Raw genomic sequence first — 23,009 nt, forward strand, 5'->3', positions numbered from 1 at the left:
CTTTTAACTTGGGAAAAAGTGTGTAAACGACCTGCGTAAATGATGAATCCCACCCGTGCGTATTTAAGTGCACGTGCACGAGGACAGTAGATTTGCATACTCCACGCCCAAAATGAACCATATAAGGCTGAGTGTTAGGTAGTTCGTAATGTCACCGATATAAAACAAAAAGAAATGGTTTAATATGAAAATGGCTTAAAAAAAAAAAAAAGTCTCTCCATGGCCAGGCGCTCGATGACTGCAACTAAAGCCGTGCAATCAGCTGTTGCCTCATCATGATGGCTCTTTGATGGGGGATCGATGAGGGGGGTCCATGAGGGGGGTCTTCTGGCACCTTCTGGTCTGCCTGGGCTGGTTCAGGTAGCAGGAGACCCTCGTTCATGGCAATATTGTGCAGATCTGGCATGCCTTCTCTGGGCTATAGAGCAGTTTGCCCCCCTGCTGTATGGAGACACACCCACCTGGCCTTCAGCTCTTGGTGCTCTGATGCGTATATGTGTGCAGTCTGTTACTCCGGTTATGATTGGCAGTCCAGCCACGGCATGAAAGTCCCTCTTAATGTGTACTTGTTGGACAGCGGTGTATGGGAATCTGATGCACCACGGGTGATAAACTGATGAGAGCTTTGATGACCAAGGGGAGCGCACGGCTCACAGAGGACTGGGACACCCCCGATCTGTCTCCAATCTCCCTCTGAAAGGTTCCAGCAGCCAAAAATCCAAGGGTGGTGAGGACCTGGGCGTGTGGTGGAATTGGGTTTGATCGGCGTGTTTCTCTCTGGAGTTGTGGCTCCAGCAGTATAGCTGCATATATGCAGCAGCACAGTGCTTGGTGATCTAAATCAGGATGTCAGCCATTCGTCTGTCTCTGCAGGATATCTACACGTTCTCGGAGCACACGCTCTCTTCCAAGAGCCTGACGCGCTAAAGCATCCAAAAGCAGCAAGTCAGCTGCTGGTTACGCTTCCCATTGACCTTGTTATATCCAGAGTCAGATTAACAATCCATTAGTCAAGCAAACATGATTGGAATAACAGCGGACTACTTTAGGAAACTCCTACGACAGCTCTGGATCACTAAATTCTGTTCGTACCTGAAAGAAAACGTAAAATACCAACAGATTGGTGAATGTTCTCTTAAATCACTCGTACGCACGACTTAAGAACAAATATGTGCGTACGGACGATCGTTGCATGAGGCCCAGTGTTAAGACCGCACAAGGGTTAAAGGAGAAGTTTTAATGTCGGCTGTGACTGATTCATTCTGTCAGCTGGATCAGACAGCAGGGGGCGCTGTTCAGCATTTATTCAACTTTTTGGGCAGAAAATCAAAGCGTAAACCCTGTTGGAGTAGCCCCCCCCCACAGGTGTGATCTGTAACTAACCCCAGAGGATGGAGACATTTCATGCTGCCACCTCCCCCCTGGGTTACATTCAGTCACCATGACAACCAGACTCCCCTGTTTCCCTCCCCTCTCGGTTCAGGTCAGGTGATAACGCAGCCTTATGACAGCACTTTTTACTGGTTATCGTTACAGGTGTGAGCGCTGCTTTTATAGCATCAAACCCGTGATAAACGTACACAGAAGCTGAAGTTCTCATTTATTCATGAATCTGTTTGTGAACATCTTTAACAGCTCACAGCCATCCTATAATAACAGGATGAATAGAACGTGCAGAGATCCAAAGGAAAGATAAGTAAAGAAAAAGCTCTCATTGACTGCTACGTTTTTTAAGCACACGTAACTTCTTGCAGCACCGTAAAGGTTCATGACAACCTTTGAGCTGCTGTGACTTATTTATTGACTTTATTGAAGTCTTCGCTGCATTTTTTCACAGATACTTCCTGCTCTGCAGCTCGTCTCAAACTTTAATTTAAACCGGAGCGTGAACACAAAGAAAACCTGGGATCTGCAGCCCGGCACCAACATGGATGGCTGGTTCTGGCTCGGTGTCCTGTTGGGTAAGAAAACAGTTTTCTAACCGGTTAATGAGTCAGTTTTACCGTGTGATTCCCTCATTTTACCTTTGTGATAATTCAACAATAAGTTCTGGATTCTTTATTGTATTAAAACTACAGAAGCAACAAATAACCAAAAGATGATTTTCTTAAACTTTCACCAAATGGAGACATTTTTAAATCCTGTCAGGTGTGGGTGTAGAAGGGGAGGACACGGATGCGGACTTTCAAAAAGTAAAGGTAGATTTATTAACAAAAAGCAAAGTAACAACATAAAACGCGGCAGAGCCGGAGAAAAACGGAGCTATAAACAAAACAAAAGAACAAGGACATGGCATGGAATAAATACTTAGCTTTGACGAAAACGTGGCGTGGAAACGTGGCATGACAACTAACAGCAACAAAGATCCGGCAAAACTGAAAGGGGAGGCAGGAAACTAAATAGGGAGTGAGAGTGATTGGAGAGTGAGTGCAGCTGAGGGAAAAAACACAGGTGAAGTGGGTGAGACTGATAAACGGAGTGCAGGGAAACTAAAATGGCAAAAACTAAACATGGAGTGACACAAACATAACCTAGAACATGAAAACCAAAAACGTGAGTCCATGGGTGTGACAAATCCAGGTTAAAGACATTTCTGTTCTCATGTGTCTATGCATGAAATCTGCACGATATCTTTGAACTTATCTGGACTGTTGCTGGTTTTTAAATTCATTTAAATTATTTTATTTGTTTCTCTTTATATTCTTTTATGTATTTTAATGCTTCTTCCACTCCCTGCTGCAATGCTTTTATTTTATGTGAAGCACTTTGAACTGTTTGTACATGAAATGTGCTATATAAATAAATTTGATTGATTGATTGATTGATTAATAATTTACCAACAAGATACCTGTGTGTTAAAGACTCAAGATATTATCAGATAACTTGAAGAAAGTCTTATAGGTCCTATTTTGAAAGTGTGAATATTAAAGTTTAATGATGCATGACATTAGTGCATTATGACTCTTAAGGAAATAATATGTTCATTTTCAGTAATAAGGCTGTAAAATGGGTAAATCTGCTGGAACGTCTCCATATAATTCTGTTGAAATGGAAACAAAGCGGTTAAAGTTTGAAATGACAGGATGACCATCCTATTGGGTGAAAATTGGAAAAGCTGTTGAATAAATTGCGATGTCAGACCTTCACATTCTGCCCAGAATCAGCTGTAGAGGCTCTGATTCTCAGGTTTCTGATGTCACGCCATCTTCAGGTCAATGTTGATTTGTTCATAAAAGAAAAAGCTTTGGCAGCTCGAGCTCAGCAGGTGTGGCAGAGAAGGAGAATCATATCTGTCCATATCTACTCTTTATAACCAACTTTCTACTTCAGGCTCACATAGGGTTGCCAACTCCCTGAAAAATAAAACAGGGACACCTCATTAGAAGGGCCGGCCTTCCCCTTTCCTGGCCTGGTGAATTTTTTAGCCCATTTTTTTGTGAGTGAAACGATTTTTTAACTATTTGACTCGAACCTGAATTGAATTAGAAGCATATTTTCTGAGTGACATGAACACATGGATAACAAATTATTATTCAGGAATTCACTTTAATACAAAATACCAAAATTAACTGAATAAAATAAGTATCTTTCTTGAAGGAGAAGTTCATTTTTTTTTTTTTAAACCTGGACCTTATTTCTGGCATAAAATCCGTTCATCTACTCACCGATAACTGTTTGCTGAAAGTCGGCGTCCTTCGGAAGATATTTAGATCCCTGGAGATCCGTTTATATCCATTTATTATCTGTCTTTATTTCACCGATTCTTTACGACCAATGAATGAATGAACGCGTACTGTTGCACTGTTAGCTCAGAGCTGTTAGCTGTTAGCTCAGCGCTGTTAGCTGTTAGCTCAGAGCTGTTAGCTGTTAGCTCAGCGCTGTTAGCTCAGAGCTGTTAGCTGTTAGCTCAGAGCTGTTAGCTGTTAGCTCAGAGCTGTTAGCTGTTAGCTCAGAGCTGCCGTGTTGTTGTTATTTTGTAGCAGAGTGGTGCAAAAAGTCTACATTAAGTGGTTTCAGAGAGTTACATGGTTCTGTAGAAGCATTCAGAAAACAATACAGCAATGTACTGATATTAGAAAACGTACTTTTGAATACTTAAGTATTTTTAAAAGTAAGTTCTTCAGTATTTTAACTTGAGTAAAATTTTGAACTTTTAGTTGAGTAAGATTTGACCACGAGTATCAATACTTTAACTCAAGTACTGGAGTTGAGTACTTTGTCCAGCACTGCTTAAAGCTGCAGTCTGCAGGATTTGTTGTTGTCATACGTAAAGTCCTAATTTTTGGCATTTTAAGAGTTTACATGATCTATCAGAACGCTTGAAGTTGAAAACGGTGACCTCCGTAGTCGCAAAATGCAAGAAATGCTTATTTTTTTAACCGAAAAATAAAAAGTTATTCAACTTCCTGTCCCGCCCCATCAAAACACATGAGAACTCGTGCACGTAGACGCGCGTACACGACTCCTCATTCATCAACTCACCTGTCATTTGCGATCATGGAAGACACAGTAAGTAGACTAGCCTGTAATGAAGTTCAATGGTCTAGATAAATAAGCGTGGGGACGAGCCTACCTTGTATTGCGCGTGCACAATCGGTGATTGACAGGCAGCAGAGCCCAGCTCGTAAACCTGATTGGTTACCTTTTACCGGTCAGGTCTGCAATTTTGTAAACAAACCTGCTGGCTTTGGAGGGACCTAGCGGGACATATAGGGGACCTAGAGAACTCATTTTTTTTGTATTGGGGTATTTAATGTACTACTTTCAGAATCCCCGGACAGTTCCAGGCATTATGCTTGAAAAAGAGTTGCAGACTGCAGCTTTAAAGCTGTCTGCTTACTGTCACTCATGCTGCTGCAGTACCTCCTCGACCAATGAGCTGACAGCGTATTCTCGGGTGTGAATATGCTGTCAGCTCATTGGTCACAGAGCAGGACAGGGCCTGGGAACAAGTTTACCGTACATTTTCATATAAAGCCCCGTTATTCATTTCCATTGGCATGAAACTGACTATTTTTAGACTCTCATAGTAATACGGGACAAAGTGCGTCCCTTTTCAGTTCAATACGGGACAGGTGCTGTTGTTTCTAAATATGGGACGATTCCGTTTTTCAAGGGACGGTTGGCAACCCTAGGCTCACAGAATCATAACGTCCATTTTATTTTTCCATTTTTTCTGCCTCCATCTCCATTAAATTAGTTCATTTTTAATCAAAATAAATCTGGAAACAGTCGCAGTCGGTGGAAGTCACGGGAAAGAAAAAATGGCGCTCCCATCCCAGCATGCAACATGGCATGACGTACCTTCACATTCTCTGTAACTGTTAAACATTAGCATGTTAGCATTATCAGGTTAATAACTGTAACACTGATGTGTTTTTTTCACAGCTGGAGTACAGTTCCCCACCACAACAAATGCTGCTGGTACTATAAATACTCCGATGCTTCTGAATAATATCACGAATACAAACCTCCCTCCACATCAAACTGCTAACACTGTAACTCTAGACACCTTCATCACGGTTTCTGGAGGAAGTACTACAGCCCCAGAGAGTACTACTGTAGCCCCAGAGAGTATTACAGTAACCAATGTTCTTGGACCAATTACTTATAATAATGTAACTACTCCAGGGGATACTACCCTAACCACAGAGATCGGACATACCACGTTTACTCCAGGGGATGCTAATCTAACCACAGAGATCGGACATACCACGTTTACTCCAGGGGATACTACCCTAACCACAGAGATCGGACATACCACTTTTACTCCAGGGGATACTACTCTAACCACAGAGATCGGACATACCACGTTTACTCCAGGGGATGCTAATCTAACCACAGAGATCGGACATACCACTTCTACTCCAGGGGATACTACTCTAACCACAGAGATCGGACATACCACTTTTACTCCAGGGGATACTACCCTAACCACAGAGATCAGACATACCACTTCTACTCCAGGGGATGCTAATCTAACCACAGAAATTGGACATACCACTTCTACTCCAGGGGATACTAATCTAACCACAGAGATCGGACATACCACTTTTACTCCAGGGGATGCTAATCTAACCACAGAGATCGGACATACCACTTCTACTCCAGGGGATGCTAATCTAACCACAGAGATCGGACATACCACTTCTACTCCAGGGGATGCTAATCTAACCACAGAGATCGGACATACCACTTTTACTCCAGGGGATACTAATCTAACCACAGAGATCGGACATACCACTTCTACTCCAGGGGATGCTAATCTAACCACAGAGATCGGACATACCACTTCTACTCCAGGGGATACTAATCTAACCACAGAGATCGGACATACCACGTTTACTCCAGGGGATGCTAATCTAACCACAGAGATCGGACATACCACTTTTACTCCAGGGGATGCTAATCTAACCACAGAGATCGGACATACCACTTCTACTCCAGGGGATGCTAATCTAACCACAGAGATCGGACATACCACTTCTACTCCAGGGGATGCTAATCTAACCACAGAGATCGGACATACCACTTCTACTCCAGGGGATGCTAATCTAACCACAGAGATCGGACATACCACTTTTACTCCAGGGGATACTAATCTAACCACAGAGATCGGACATAACACTTTTACTCCAGGGGATGCTAATCTAACCACAGAGATCGGACATACCACTTCTACTCCAGGGGATGCTAATCTAACCACAGAGATCGGACATACCACTTTTACTCCAGGGGATACTAATCTAACCACAGAGATCGGACATACCACTTTTACTCCAGGGGATACTAATCTAACCACAGAGATCGGACATACCACTTTTACTCCAGGGGATACTAATCTAACCACAGAGATCGGACATACCACTTCTACTCCAGGGGATACTACCCTAACCACAGAGATCGGACATACCACTTCTACTCCAGGGGATGCTAATCTAACCACAGAGATCGGACATACCACTTCTACTCCAGGGGATACTAATCTAACCACCGAGATGGGACATACCACTTCTACTCCAGGGGATACTAATCTAACCACAGAGATCGGACATACCACTTTTACTCCAGGGGATACTAATCTAACCACCGAGATGGGACATACCACTTCTACTCCAGGGGATACTAATCTAACCACAGAGATCGGACATACCACTTCTACTCCAGGGGATACTAATCTAACCACCGAGATCGGACATACCACTTCTACTCCAGGGGATACTAATCTAACCACCGAGATCGGACATACCACTTCTACTCCAGGGGATACTAATCTAACCACCGAGATCGGACATACCACTTCTACTCCAGGGGATGCTAATCTAACCACAGAGATCGGACATACCACTTCTACTCCAGGGGATACTACCCTAACCACCGAGATCGGACATACCACTTCTACTCCAGGGGATACTAATCTAACCACCGAGATCGGACATACCACTTCTACTCCAGGGGATACTACCCTAACCACAGAGATCGGACATACCACTTCTACTCCAGGGGATACTACCCTAACCACAGAGATCGGACATACCACTTCTACTCCAGGGGATACTACCCTAACCATGACTCCTGGAGTTACTGCTTTAACTCCAGAGAATACATCCATCAGAACTGTGGCACCAGAAACTGTTACTCCCGACCCACCACAAAGCCCAGTTCCTCCAACAACTATCTCAGTCACCTCAGAACATCAACAAACAACTACTTTTCTCAGTATTTCTACTACGACCCCACGTGTAACCCCTTATAACTCTACTACTGATGCCCCCACAGCTACTCCCAGTTCTACCGCCTACCCCACAACCACTACTGACAACACCATGGTTAATACCACTGTTGACGAATCCACCAACCCAACGACTGAGCAAACCGATCACACTGACCCCTCAAGTACTTCTCTGGACTCTACAACTCATCATGCTACCTCCCTTCCTACTACAGTAGCTCCACTTACCACCACCACCACTACAACCATCACTCCCACTACAACCACAGCTCCCACTACAACCATCCCTCCCACTACAACCACAGCTCCCACTACAACCATCCCTCCCACTACAACCATCACTCCCACTACAACCATCACTCCCACTACAACCATCCCTCCCACTACAACCATCCCTCCCACTACAACCATCCCTCCCACTACAACCACAGCTCCCACTACAACCATCACCACAGCTCCTCCGGCCACCACTCCGCTGATGTGCAACAATGGCGGCATCGAGCTAAATGGTGTCTGCATCTGTCCTGATGAATGGACCGGAGAAACATGCTCACACGGTAAGACCAAAGGACAACTTCTTGGTTGCTGGTTAAAATCTATCAACATGAACTATTTTTTTTTTAAAATCCTCAGAAATAAAGCAAATTAATCAATGATATTTTGATAAGAAGTCCAAGTTACCCTAACCCTAACTACCAGGAATCAAAAATCAAATCAAATCAAATTTATTTGTATAGCACATTTTATGTACAAACAATTCAAAGTGCTTCACATAAAATAAAAGCATTGCAGCAGGGAGTGGAAGAAGCATTAAAAATACATAAAAGAATATAAAGAGAAACAAATAAAATCATTTAAATGAATTTAAAAACAAGCAACAGTCCAGATAGGTTCAAAGATATCGTGCAGATTTCATGCATAGACACATGAGAACAGAAATGTCTTTAACCTGGATTTAAAAATGTCTCCATTTGGTGAAAGTTTAATCTCCACTGGCAGTTTGTTCCACTTGTTTGCAGCATAACAGCTAAATGCTGCTTCTCCATGTTTAGTCTGGACTCTGGACTGGACCAGCTGACCTGAGTCCTTGGATCTAAGAGCTCTGCTGGCTTTATATTCTCTGAACACATCACAGATGATATGATCACAGGAGAGAAAGGAGCTCTGATGCTTCCTTATTGATCTCCTTTAGGAAACACCCGACCGTCCTTTATCAGAGAAAGGAGCATTTTCCAACAAGGTCAAGAAAAAGAACTTCGGAGAAGTCGATAGGACTCCTCACTCCACCCAGTTTTCTGACACGAAGTAACGAGTATCACTTTAAAATGTCTTAGTAATCTCCTGGTGTCACAGTTCCTTTGGTAGACTCGGTATCAAAAGAATTGAGTTCTTCTTCATCTTTCCTGAGAAGATAAAACCAGAGGTTTCTTCCTGTTAAAAGGGAGTTATTTCTTCCCACAGTCGCCTTAGGACGGGGGATTGGATCAGGCAGAAGTTTCGATGCAGTTTCCTAGGCAACTGTTTTCATTGGCTCTGGGTTTCATTTGATCGGATTATGACTGTAAAAACTCTGATTCTCTGATTTGAACATTTTCTTCAGAAAATGTGTGTAACGGCGCAGAGTTGGATGGATTTAAGTTCCCACGAACACCCATCGGCTGGTTCGCATATTCAGAGGATAAATGTTCCGTGGGAACCAGTGGAGGTAAGTTTCAGCCCAACATCACCAAACAGTAGGGATGGGAATCGAAAACCGGTTCTTGTTGAGAACCGGTTCCCAGTGTTTCAATTCCTTGGAATCTTGCAAACGATTCCCTTATCGATTCCAGTGGGCGCGAATGACGTCACCACGCAGCGTTGCGTGGCGAGTCCAGCGCAGCCAGCAGCCAACAGTAAACATGGCGCCCAAGCGGTACAAACGCTCGAAAGTTTGGTTACACATCCCTAAAAAAGACGACAACAGGGCAACTTGCAAAGTGAATATTTCACCAAAGGGAGGAAATACTACCAACATGCAATAACTATGAATGAATGTCGCGTTTTCGATCCGCTCCGGACTAACGTTAGTGAATCTGAACCCGGCAACGTTAGCAACGTTAGCAACGTTAGCATGTCCTCGGCTAACACTGCAGGTCACTAACTAACAAACACTGCCTATCATGTTAGCACCATTTGCCTCATTGTAAAAGCTGCTGTTAGTAACGGTTAAGGTTAAATGAAGGCCTTCTCAGGCATTACATTTAGATGAAATCATGAGAGACAGAGCCTGACTGGCTCAGAGCCAGAGGCTGGTGGTACTACCCCCAGTTCACCTCTACCTCCAGCTTCTCCTTTCACCAGAGCAGGAAGAGTTAAATTACCCAGGCCAGGATAGACCAATGTGGACCTCACCGTTGTTGGGTTTGTGAGGTCATGACTCGTGTTACTTCTAAACTAAACAAAGTTGATGCTGATCGACCGGTTTGTTGTCCTTTTTCTCCAAATGAGAATCGATAAGGGAACCGACAAAGAACCGAATCGTTAAGCAGAATCGAAAATGGAATTGGAATCGTAAAAATCTTATCAATTCCCATCCCTACCAAACAGTGGACCCTAACCCCCTAACCCCCTGACCCTGTCACCGCTGTGCCTCTCAGCTGGGAAACCGCGGGCTTCGGCCAGATGTTCGCTCACAGACGGCGTTCCGAGCTTCAGCCCTCCACGGGTCTTCCAGTGTGACCAGACGCTCAGCGACATAAAGCAAAATGTGAGAACTGCTCCTGCATTTCTGTAAAGGATGCACATTAAAGCCCCTGAAAGCTTCCCACAGAAAGGTAGTTCCAGCCTCTCTTCAGTCGTGTTATTTGTCCTTCAGCTCACCGGTGCAGCTGATTTAGAGACGCTGGCTTCCAGCACTCAGATTCTGACATCCAGCCCCGACGAGCTGACGGCTGAAAACGTGACCGCCGCCGCTCAGATCACCAACACCTTGCTGCTGTCTGCGAACGCCTCAGAGGTACAGTACGAGAACACCGGCCTTTTTAAATCGAAGCTTAAGACCCACCTTTTTAGACTGATTAGGGCCACTATGCATCCATTCTATCCGCTCTTTTTTAATTATCATTAATACAAATTTTATTCAATTAATTTTATTGCACTTGCCCTGCAGCACTATTAGCACTTTTAGCATTTCTGAATCGTGTTTTATGTATTGTTGTTTTTATCCTGTTGTAAAGCACTTTGAGTACCAGTTGGCTATTGTAAAGGGCTATATAAATAAAGTTTGATTGACTGATTGATTGATTGATTGATTGATTGATTGATTGATTGATTGATTGATTGATTGATTGATTGATTGATTGATTGATTCTGGCACCATGTGGACTCTTACTCTGGTGTTTGCAGAGCGTCAGGGCGGCGGCAGTCGCCACAGTCAGCCAGCTGCTGAACTCCACCGTTCCAGACAATGCGGAGAACAACGACGCAACTCAGGAGTAAGAACACACAAATTAAATCGTGCTTAAGTACAGCAACATGTTTGTGACATCCGGCTGTGAGGTCAAACTTATACTGCAGTTCTAACAAGCTTTATTATTCAGATTTTAGGGTTTTATTTGTTTGAAATGTGGTCGTTTATTTAAAATAGATTCGATTAAGGATTAGTGAAAGCTTCAAGTGGTGAGATCATGGATGGATTTTAAAGCAAAAGCTGCTGAATACTTTTGAGAACCTCTGGTGTGTTGGCCATCTTAGTTTAAAAAACATTAAACACACAAGATTTCAACTTTTTAAAAAATTTTCCAGCAATGTTCTAATGGGTCTATAAAAGCAGTTAAACTGGGTCTATAAAAGCAGTTAAACTGGGTCTAAAAGGGTTGTTAAACTTGGTCTATAAAAGCAGTTAAACTGGGTCTATAAAAGCAGTTAAACTGGGTCTATAAAAGCAGTTAAACTGGGTCTATAAAAGCGGTTAAACTGGGTCTATAAAAGCAGTTAAACTGGGTCTATAAAAGCAGTTAAACTGGGTCTATAAAAGTAGTTAAACTGGGCCTATAAAAGCAGTTAAACTGGGTCTATAAAAGCAGTTAAACTGGGTCTATAAAAGCGGTTAAACTGGGTCTATAAAAGCAGTTAAACTGGGTCTATAAAAGCAGTTAAACTGGGTCTATAAAAGCAGTTAAACTGGGCCTATAAAAGCAGTTAAACTGGGTCTATAAAAGCGGTTAAACTGGGTCTATAAAAGCAGTTAAACTGGGTCTATAAAAGCAGTTAAACTGGGTCTATAAAAGCAGTTAAACTGGGTCTATAAAAGCAGTTAAACTAGGTCTATAAAAGCAGTTAAACTGGGTCTATAAAAGCAGTTAAACTGGGTCTATAAAAGTAGTTAAACTGGGTCTATAAATGCAGTTAAACTGGGCCTATAAAAGCAGTTAAACTGGGTCTATAAAAGCAGTTAAACTGGGTCTATAAAAGCAGTTAAACTGGTTCTATAAAAGCAGTTAAACTGGGTCTATAAAAGCAGTTAAACTGGGCCTATAAAAGCAGTTAAACTGGGTCTATAAAAGCAGTTAAACTTGGTCTATAGAAGCAGTTAACTGGGTCTATAAAAGCAGTTAAACTGGGTCTATAAAAGCAGTTAACTCGGTCTATAAAAGCAGTTAAACTGGGTCTATAAAAGCAGTTAAACTGGGTCTATAAAAGCAGTTAAACTGGGTCTAAAAAGCAGTTAAACTGGTTCTATAAAAGCAGTTAAACTGGGTCTATAAAAGCAGTTAAACTGGGTCTATAAAAGCAGTTAAACTGGGTCTATAAAAGCTGTTAAACTTGGTCTAAAAAAGCAGTTAAACTGGGTCTATAAATGCAGTTAAACTGGGTCTATAAAAGCAGTTAAACTTGGTCTATAAAAGCAGTTAAACTGGGTCTATAAAAGCAGTTAAACTTGGTCTATAAAAGCAGTTAAACTGGGCCTATAAAAGCAGTTAACTGGGTCTATAAAAGCAGTTAAACTGGTTCTATAAAAGCAGTTAAACTGGGTCTATAAAAGCAGTTAAACTGGGCCTATAAAAGCAGTTAAACTGGGTCTATAAAAGCAGTTAAACTTGGTCTATAGAAGCAGTTAACTGGGTCTATAAAAGCAGTTAAACTGGGTCTATAAAAGCAGTTAAACTGGTTCTATAAAAGCAGTTAAACTGGGTCTATAAAAGCAGTTAAACTGGGCCTATAAAAGCAGTTAAACTGGGTCTATAAAAGCAGTTAAACTTGGTCTATAGAAGCAGTTAACTGGGTCTATAAAAGCGGTTAAACTGGGTCTATAAAAGCAGTTAAACTGGGTCTAAAAAGCAGTTAAACTGGGTCTATAAAAGCAGTTAAACTGGGTCTATAAAAGCAGTTAACTCGGTCTATAAAAGCAGTTAAACTGGGTCTATAAAAGCAGTTAAACTGGGTCTAAAAAGCAGTTAAACTGGTTCTATAAAAGCAGTTAAACTGGGTCTATAAAAGCAGTTAAACTGGGTCTATAAAAGCTGTTAAACTTGGTCTAAAAAAGCAGTTAAACTGGGTCTATAAATGCAGTTAAACTGGGTCTATAAAAGCAGTTAAACTTGGTCTATAAAAGCAGTTAAACTGGGTCTATAAAAGCAGTTAAACTTGGTCTATAAAAGCAGCTAAACTGGGCCTATAAAAGCAGTTAAACTGGGTCTATAAAAGCAGTTAAACTGGGTCTAAAAAGCAGTTAAACTGGGTCTATAAAAGTAGTTAAACTGGGTCTATAAATGCAGTTAAACTGGGTCTATAAAAGCAGTTAAACTTGGTCTATAAAAGCAGTTAAACTGGGTCTATAAAAGCAGTTAAACTGGGTCTAAAAAGCAGTTAAACTGGGTCTATAAAAGCAGTTAAACTGGGTCTATAAATGCAGTTAAACTGGGTCTATAAAAGCAGTTAAACTTGGTCTATAAAAGCAGTTAAACTGGGTCTATAAAAGTAGTTAAACTGGGTCTATAAATGCAGTTAAACTGGGTCTATAAAAGCAGTTAAACTTGGTCTATAAAAGTAGTTAAACTGGGTCTATAAAAGCAGTTAACTCGGTCTATAAAAGCAGTTAAACTGGATCTATAAAAGCAGTTAAACTTGGTCTATAAAATCAGTTAAACTGGGTCTATAAAAGCAGTTAAACTGGGTCTATAAAAGCAGTTAAACTCGGTCTATAAAATCAGTTAAACTGGGTCTATAAATGCAGTTAAACTGGGTCTATAAAAGCAGTTAAACTGGGTCTATAAAAGTAGTTAAACTGGGTCTATAAAAGCAGTTAAACTTGGTCTATAAAAGCAGTTAAACTGGGTCTATAAAAGCAGTTAAACTGGGTCTATAAAAGCAGTTAAACTGGGTCTATAAAAGCAGTTAAACTGGGTCTATAAATGCAGTTAAACTGGGTCTATAAAAGCAGTTAAACTTGGTCTATAAAAGTAGTTAAACTGGGTTTATAAATGCAGTTAAACTGGGTCTATAAAAGCAGTTAAACTTGGTCTATAAAAGTAGTTAAACTGGGTCTATAAAAGCAGTTAAACTGGGTCTAAAAAAGCAGTTAAACTGGGTCTATAAATGCAGTTAAACTGGGTCTATAAAAGCAGTTAAACTTGGTCTATAAAAGCAGTTAAACTGGGTCTATAAAAGTAGTTAAACTGGGTCTAAAAAGCAGTTAAACTGGGTCTATAAATGCAGTTAAACTGGGTCTATAAAAGCAGTTAAACTTGGTCTATAAATGCAGTTAAACTGGGTCTATAAAAGCAGTTAAACTGGGTCTAAAAAGCAGTTAAACTGGGTCTAAAGGTGACGTGTGAACCAGGTTCGGGGGTTATTGAATGTTATTGAATGTTATTGAAGGTTATTGAATGTTATTGAATGTTATTGAATGTTATTGACTGTTATTGAAGGTTATTGAATGTTATTGAATGTTATTGAATGTTATTGAATGTTATTGACTGTTATTGAAGGTTATTGAAGGTTATTGAATGTTATTGAATGTTATTGAATGGTATTGAATGTTATTGAATGTTATTGAATGTTATTGAATGTTTTTGAAGGTTATTGAAGGTTATTGAATGTTATTGAATGTTATTGAATGGTATTGAATGTTATTGAATGTTATTGAATGGTATTGAATGTTATTGAATGTTATTGAATGTTATTGACTGTTATTGAAGGTTATTGAAGGTTATTGAATATTATTGAATGTTATTGAATGGTATTGAATGGTATTGAATGTTATTGAATGTTATTGACTGTTATTGAATGTTATTGAAGGTTATTGAATGTTATTGAATGTTATTGAAGGTTATTGAATGTTATTGAATGTTATTGACTGTTATTGAAGGTTATTGAATGTTATTGAATGTTATTGAAGGTTATTGAATGTTATTGAATGTTATTGAAGGTTATTGAATGTTATTGAATGTTATTGACTGTTATTGAAGGTTATTGAATGGTATTGAATGTTATTGAAGGTTTTTGAATGTTATTGAATGTTTTATGAATGTTATTGAATGTTTTATGAATGTTATTGAAGGTTATTGAATGTTATTGAATGTTATTGAAGGTTATTGAATGTTATTGAATGTTATTGACTGTTATTGAAGGTTATTGAATGTTATTGAAGGTTATTGAATGTTATTGAAGGTTATTGAAGGTTATTGAATGGTATTAAATGGTATTGAATGTTGTTGAAGGTTTTTGAATGTTATTGAATGTTTTATGAATGTTATTGAAGGTTATTGAATGTTATTGAATGTTTTATGAATGTTATTGAAGGTTATTGAATGTTATTGAATGTTATTGAATGTTATTGAAGGTTTTTGAATGTTTTATGAATGTTATTGAATGTTTTATGAATGTTATTGAATGTTTTATGAATGTTATTGAAGGTTATTGAATGTTATTGAAGGTTATTGAATGTTATTGAATGTTATTGAAGGTTATTGAATGTTATTGAATGTTATTGAATGTTATTGAAGGTTTTTGAATGTTATTGAATGTTTTATGAATGTTATTTAATGTTATTGAATGTTATTGAATGTTTGATGCCTCAGATTGGCCTGACAGATTTCTCTCTCTCCAGCCTGACGCTGACTCTGGACCAGCTCTCGGTGAACCTCAGTCTCGGCTCGTCTCAGGCTCAGGTAGTTCAGCCAAACCTGGTGGTCCAGTCGGCACAGATCCAGGCTGCAGACTCCAGGGGGGTCCAGTTCACCTCCTTCACGGGTCAGTAAACCACTGCATTACTGACCTTTATCTCAACAGTGTTAGACGGAGGCTTTGGAGCCTTTATCCTGACTTTTGATCATTTGGTTTATTTGGCATTCAGTCAGATGTCTGCATGAGATGAGATTACTCTGCAGAGGTAATTACATTACATCACATCACATCACATTATATAACATTACATTAAGTTAAGTTAAGTTGACTTTATTGATACCCGAAGGTAGATTGGTTCTCCGCTTTTAACCCATCCAGGTTGGCACCTGTTGACACACACACAGGGTCACAGATGCCAGCCTGGAGCGGTGGGCAGCCATGAAAGCGCCCGGGGAGCATGGGGGTACGGTGCCTTGCTCAAGGGCACCTCAGCCGTGACAAGGAGGTGGACTGACACCCCTCCAGCTATCAGTTCCACCAAGCGAGAGTGGGAATCGAACCGCCAACCTTCCGGTTATTGGACGACCGACTCTAACCACTGACATTACATTACATTATATTACATTACATTACATTACATTACATTACATTACATTACATCACATTACATTACATAACATCACATTACATTACATTACATTACATCACATTATATTACATTACATTACATCACATCACATTACATTACATTACATTACATCACATTATATTACATTACATTACATTACATCACAATACATTACATTACATTACATTACATTACATCACATTATATTACATTACATTACATCACATCACATCACATTACATCACATTACATTACATCACATTACATTACATCACATTACATTACATTACATTACATTACATTACATCACATAACATCACAATACATTACATTACATTACATTACATTACATCACATTATATTACATTACATCACATCACATCACATTACATCACATTACATTACATCACATTACATTACATCACATTACATTACATTACATTACATTACATTACATCACATCACATTACATCACATTACATTACATCACATTACATTACATTACATTACATCACATCACATTACATTACATTACATTACATTACATCACATCACATTACATTACATCACATCACATTACATTATATTACATTACATCACATCACATTACATTACATTACATTACATTACATCACATCACATTACATTACATTACATTACATTACATCACATCACATTACATTACATTACATTACATCACATCACATTACATTACATTACATTACATTACATCACATTACATTACATTACATTACATCACATCACATTACATTACATTACATTACATTACATCACATCACATTACATTACATCACATCACATTACATTATATTACATTACATTACATCACATTACATTACATTACATTACATTACATTACATCACATTACGGTCATTCTGCATACGCTTTTATCCAAAGCGAACTAGATTTCTTTTAGTTTGGGTCTGAATAAAGTCTTTGACTGCTTTGAACTCCAGGTGTGGTCATACTTCATCTTCTTGTTTGTTATCTTTTATGATTTTAACGGCCTGCTGCTGAGATTACCACGTTTATGACGGGTGCAGAGCCGGTCATGTGACCGGTAAGAATAAAGGGCTGTGAGCTGAATCCATGCTGGATTAACTGTAGAGATATTAAGACTTCCACAAACCAAACACAAACCAAACCAAAGGCTTATCACTGAGCTGTAATGAACAGTCACGGACACCTCTGCCATCAGGGACATCCGGCAGTTTTGTGGCCGACAGAGTTCGGCTGAACAGCAACGCGTCGGAGCTGGTGGTGGAAAACGGGTTCATAGCCGAGGCGCTGGTTTTCATCCGGTTCCCATCAGGTGGGTTTCCTGCAGTGTTGGACAACCGGCTGTGTTCCAGTCCTACGACTAACCAGCGGGCTTTTCTGCTTTTTCAGAAGGCGGCAGCAGCCGTCAGAAGCCGTCCAACCTCTCCTTGGGCTTCGTTCTCTACCAGAACGACCGTTTCTTCCCATCGAGGATCTACAAGAGGGGCCGGGCCACCGTCAGGGTCCTGTCGGCCAGCGTCAGGGGTCAGGAGCGCCAGGTGGTGCCGCGGCACGTGGAGATGCAGTTCAGGCCGGCAGTAGGAAAAAACACCTTATCTTTACCTCTTCTATTTCTACCCCCTACCCGGACCAGGGTTTGAATCCCATCCCTACTTATCTTTACCTCTTCTATTTCTACCCCCTACCCAAACCAGGGTATGAATCCCATTCCTACTTATCTTTACCTCTTCTATTTCTACCCCCTACCTGAACCATGGTTTGAATCCCATTCCTACTTATCTTTACCTCTTCTATTTCTACCCCCTACCCAAACCAGGGTCTGAATCCCATTCCTACTTATCTTTACCTCTTCTATTTCTACCCCCTACCCCGAACCAGGGTTTGAATCCCATTCCTACTTATCTTTACCTCTTCTATTTCTACCCCCTACCCAAACCAGGGTATGAATCCCATCCCTACTTATCTTTACCTCTTCTATTTCTACCCCCTACCAGGACCAGGGTCTGAATCCCATTCCTACTTATCTTTACCTCTTCTATTTCTACCCCCTACCCCGAACCAGGGTTTGAATCCCATTCCTACTTATCTTTACCTCTTCTATTTCTACCCCCTACCCAAACCAGGGTATGAATCCCATCCCTACTTATCTTTACCTCTTCTATTTCTACCCCCTACCAGGACCAGGGTCTGAATCCCATTCCTACTTATCTTTACCTCTTCTATTTCTACCCCCTACCCCGAACCAGGGTTTGAATCCCATTCCTACTTATCTTTACCTCTTCTATTTCTACCCCCTACCTGAACCAGGGTTTGAATCCCATTCCTACTTATCTTTACCTCTTCTATTTCTAACCCCTACCCGAACCAGGGTTTGAATCCCATTCCTACTTATCTTTACCTCTTCTATTTCTACCCCCTACCCAAACCAGGGTCTGAATCCCATTCCTACTTATCTTTACCTCTTCTATTTCTACCCCCTACCCAAACCAGGGTCTGAATCCCATTCCTACTTATCTTTACCTCTTCTATTTCTACCCCCTACCCAAACCAGGGTCTGAATCCCATTCCTACTTATCTTTACCTCTTCTATTTCTACCCCCTACCCAAACCAGGGTCTGAATCCCATCCCTACTTATCTTTACCTCTTCTATTTCTACCCCCTACCTTAACCAGGGTTTGTATCCCATTCCTACTTATCTTTACCTCTTCTATTTCTAACCCCTACCTGAACCAGGGTTTGAATCCCATTCCTACTTATCTTTACCTCTTCTATTTCTAACCCCTACCCGAACCAGGGTTTGAATCCCATTCCTACTTATCTTTACCTCTTCTATTTCTACCCCCTACCCAAACCAGGGTCTGAATCCCATTCCTACTTATCTTTACCTCTTCTATTTCTACCCCCTACCCAAACCAGGGTCTGAATCCCATTCCTACTTATCTTTACCTCTTCTATTTCTACCCCCTACCCAAACCAGGGTCTGAATCCCATTCCTACTTATCTTTACCTCTTCTATTTCTACCCCCTACCCAAACCAGGGTCTGAATCCCATTCCTACTTATCTTTACCTCTTCTATTTCTACCCCCTACCCAAACCAGGGTCTGAATCCCATTCCTACTTATCTTTACCTCTTCTATTTCTACCCCCTACCCAAACCAGGGTCTGAATCCCATTCCTACTTATCTTTACCTCTTCTATTTCTACCCCCTACCCAAACCAGGGTCTGAATCCCATTCCTACTTATCTTTACCTCTTCTATTTCTACCCCCTACCCAAACCAGGGTCTGAATCCCATCCCTACTTATCTTTACCTCTTCTATTTCTTCCCCCTACCCGACCCAGGGTCTGAATCCCCACCCCGCTGTGACTGGTGGGCAGTTGGTTTGTTAGTTATTTGTTTATTTGTGACAGGACTCTGCATATTAATAAACATACAATGTAAATATGCCAGATTTAGCTCCAAGGCTAATTTCTATCTGCAGTCCTGCTGTTCACACTAAAATCAAAAACAGGAAACAAGAAAACAAAGTGTGCAACATTCCATATCACTTAACCACATCACAAGATATACAATAGATTACCTGTTATGGTACGAATACCATACCCAAAAACTATATCAACACAATTTTGTTTCAGACATTAAAATCCATCTGATTGGCAAATAATGTTTTACACTCCTATACAAGTATATATTTATTAAAGTGCATTTATCCTAAAGTGCTATTTTTAAAGGGCACGGAATAAAGTGCCAACTAATTTTAAGAATTACAGAATTACTACTAATTTATTTTTAGTATTGCATGTTAAATAAAACTACCCTTCTTGTTTACAGTCCTGGTTATCTGTAAGCCATGTTTTTAGTTGTTTCTTAAAAGCTACATATGTTGAGTTTTCCCTTATGGCCAACGGATCTGTGTTCCATGTAGAGCAACCAAAGACTGAGAGGACCTTCTGTGCAAATGCCGTTCTCCTAAACTGTAGCTCACAGTCCCCCCTGGTGGCTGATCTTGTCATTGTCACCCTGTTTTTCTGTTTAATGAAGTTACCCAGGGGCGGTGGTGCCAGCCCGTTCAGAGATCTATAGATGAGACCGGTGCTTTTGAAAGTTCTGAGATTCTCAAAGGTTAATAAGTAGTGCTTTTTTAGAATTGGGCAGTGATGGGAAGACTGGGGTTTCCGATCGTAGACCTTTACGGCTTTCTTGTATAATTGTTTAATTGGTTTAAGAGTGGTGACACCCGCAAACATCCAGGATGTAAAACAGTATTCGATATGGGATAAGATCATACGGTGCAGGTAGGCTTTTGCAGCTGCATTTGTAATAAAAGGTCTGATTTGCTTAAAATTTTGTATATTGAATTTTAAAGTGCTGGTAAACTTCTTGGTGTGTTTCTTAAAAGTAAGATTGGAGTCCAGTATCACCCCGAGATACTTGAATTCAGTTACTGTCTCCAATTCCACTCCTTCCAAGAAGACAGCATGTTCATTTGGAGACATTGGTGGGTCAGTGGTGTGACTTGTGTGTTTGTTATGGGCTTTGCATTCAGACATTTTGCTATGAGACATTGGTGGTACAATATGATTCGTTCCTTTTTTGGAGAACAGCATGTGCACAGTTTTTTTCTCATTCAACATTAAACAAGAATTGCGTAGCCAGCCCTGCACCCTGGTTAATGCATTGGTTAGCTGGTGAGAGGCTGGGGTTGCTTGTGGTTGTAAAAAAAAAGATGGTTGCTGTGGTGTGAGGAGCAGTGTTGGCTGGCATTAGGGGGGTGACTCTGGGACGCCAGTGATCACTCTCTAGCCTCCTGGAGGTGTCGTGGGCCCAACTAGATGAAACACTGACGGAAGGAGGTTCCCACCTGATGACCCCAATGACATGTTGGTCAGCACTGCTCACTGATCTATATTATAAGGAGTTATTCACTGAGTCTGGGACATTTTTTCTTTAGTTTCTTGTGTTTACCTTAAATTCTCGGTGGATCTGCGGAGCAGCTGTGAGCAACGCAGCAGTAGAACCTTCTGGAAGAAGTCTTTCAGGTTCAGTTTTTTGCATCTGGTTTCAGCTGATGACCGGCTTCCTGCTGCACGACTTCTCCTGCGTTTTCTGGAACTATAGTCTGCAGGACTGGAGCACCGACGGCTGCTCCAAAGGAGACGCTTCAGACGGAGTCCTGAGCTGCTTCTGCAACCACACCACCAACTTCGCTGCTCTCTGGGTGAATGTCACAGCTCTGCAGCTGCTTTCAGAAACCGCCAACGGGACAATGGCAACTGAGTGAGAGTGTGTTTGTGTCTCAGTCTTTCAGACAGAAGTACGAGTACGCAGAAGCCCTGGACGTCCTCTCCATCGTAGGCCTCTCTTTTTCCATTCTCGGTTTGGTGGTTACCATCTTTCACCATGTCAAAGAAAAGTAAGACCATGTAGAAATGTGCTGATTACATGAAAGTCCAGTCGTGATTCCTGTTGTTGGAAACCTCTGACTGCATTTTATAATCAAAGAACTGGAGTTTCTTTGTGGACTTTCTTTTAAAATCATCATCTCTAAGATTATCTGATGTAGTCCAGTACCAAATATAGTAGTTTATTTTACTTGAAAACCTTTAAAAACTTCAGATTCTGAGCTCAAAATCTTTAAAAACTTCAGATTCTGAGCAGAAAATCTTTAAAAACTTCAGATTCTGAGCTGAAAATCTTTAAAAACTTCAGATTCTGAGCTGCAAACCTTTAAAAACTTCAGATTCTGAGTTGAAAATCTTTAAAAACTTCAGATTCTGGGCTGTAAACCTTTAAAAACTTCAGATTCTGAGCTGAAAACCTTTAAAAACTTCAGATTCTGAGCTGAAAATCTTTAAAAACTTCAGATTCTGAGCTGAAAATCTTTAAAAACTTCAGATTCTCGCCCCTTCTGTGCTCTGAAGCGAGTTTTCAGGAGGTCATGTGTTCAGTTTTCAGAAGAAGTCCTGTGAGCGGCAGTCCAACCTGAACTCGCAGCTGGCTCTGCTCTGCATCTACGTCAGCCTGCTGGCCTTCATCATCACCTTCCTCTCCGGAGTCCAGAACGCCGGCCGGGCGGCGCCCCGCGGTCCCAACGAGGTCCCGCCCTCCGGCGAGCACGTGGAGCCGGACGGCGGGCCGTGCACGGCGGTGGCCGCGCTGCTGCACTTCTTCCTGTTGGCCACCTTCTCGTGGAACGGCGTGTACGGCACGCAGCTGGTGCTGCTGGTGCGCTCCATGCGGCGCACGCTGCCGCCGTGCTGGACCCCCCTCAGCGTGGCGCTGGGCTGGGGTACGAGTTTCAGATTCAGTCCTAACCTTTGGGGATGTGTTGCAGGTCTGGAACATGGAAAGGGAAGTTTATTAACAGATGAACTGAAGCTGATGAGCAGGAATGCCTCCGTCTGTGAGCGCCCTGCTGCTCAGAGATAATAATAATATAACTAGAAAATTTCTGAAGAAGTTTAGAAGGGGCCTGCCAAAGTGTGCGTATCCCTCAACCAATCACGGCTGTTGTTTCA

General features: G+C 41.1%; 1 protein-coding gene across 1 annotated transcript; it reads left to right on the top strand.

Moving 5' to 3' along the window:
• The first annotated feature begins 7,826 nt into the window (after positions 1-7,826).
• On the top strand, positions 7,827-22,920 carry LOC142391165 (adhesion G-protein coupled receptor G7-like). The gene is made up of 12 exons (XM_075476941.1): positions 7,827-8,289; positions 9,333-9,437; positions 10,369-10,478; positions 10,587-10,727; positions 11,117-11,205; positions 15,822-15,964; positions 17,687-17,804; positions 17,891-18,065; positions 21,557-21,709; positions 21,792-21,904; positions 22,440-22,780; positions 22,826-22,920. Exons 1-12 carry the CDS (start codon positions 7,827-7,829, stop codon positions 22,918-22,920), a joined length of 2,046 nt encoding a protein of 681 aa, XP_075333056.1.
• Positions 22,921-23,009: the final 89 nt, after the last annotated feature.

The sequence above is a fragment of the Odontesthes bonariensis genome, chromosome 11 (genome assembly GCF_027942865.1).
Source record: "Odontesthes bonariensis isolate fOdoBon6 chromosome 11, fOdoBon6.hap1, whole genome shotgun sequence".
Classification (NCBI taxonomy): Eukaryota; Metazoa; Chordata; class Actinopteri; order Atheriniformes; family Atherinopsidae; genus Odontesthes; species Odontesthes bonariensis.

Coding starts and splice junctions, on each gene's coding strand:
- LOC142391165 (XM_075476941.1), top strand. CDS start 7,827: ATGGTTAATACCACTGTTGACGAATCCACCAACCCAACGACTGAGCAA. Junction 9,438..10,368: donor TTCCGTGGGAACCAGTGGAG/GTAAGTTTCAGC, acceptor TGTGCCTCTCAG/CTGGGAAACCGCGGGCTTCG. Junction 15,965..17,686: donor CCAGTTCACCTCCTTCACGG/GTCAGTAAACCA, acceptor CTCTGCCATCAG/GGACATCCGGCAGTTTTGTG.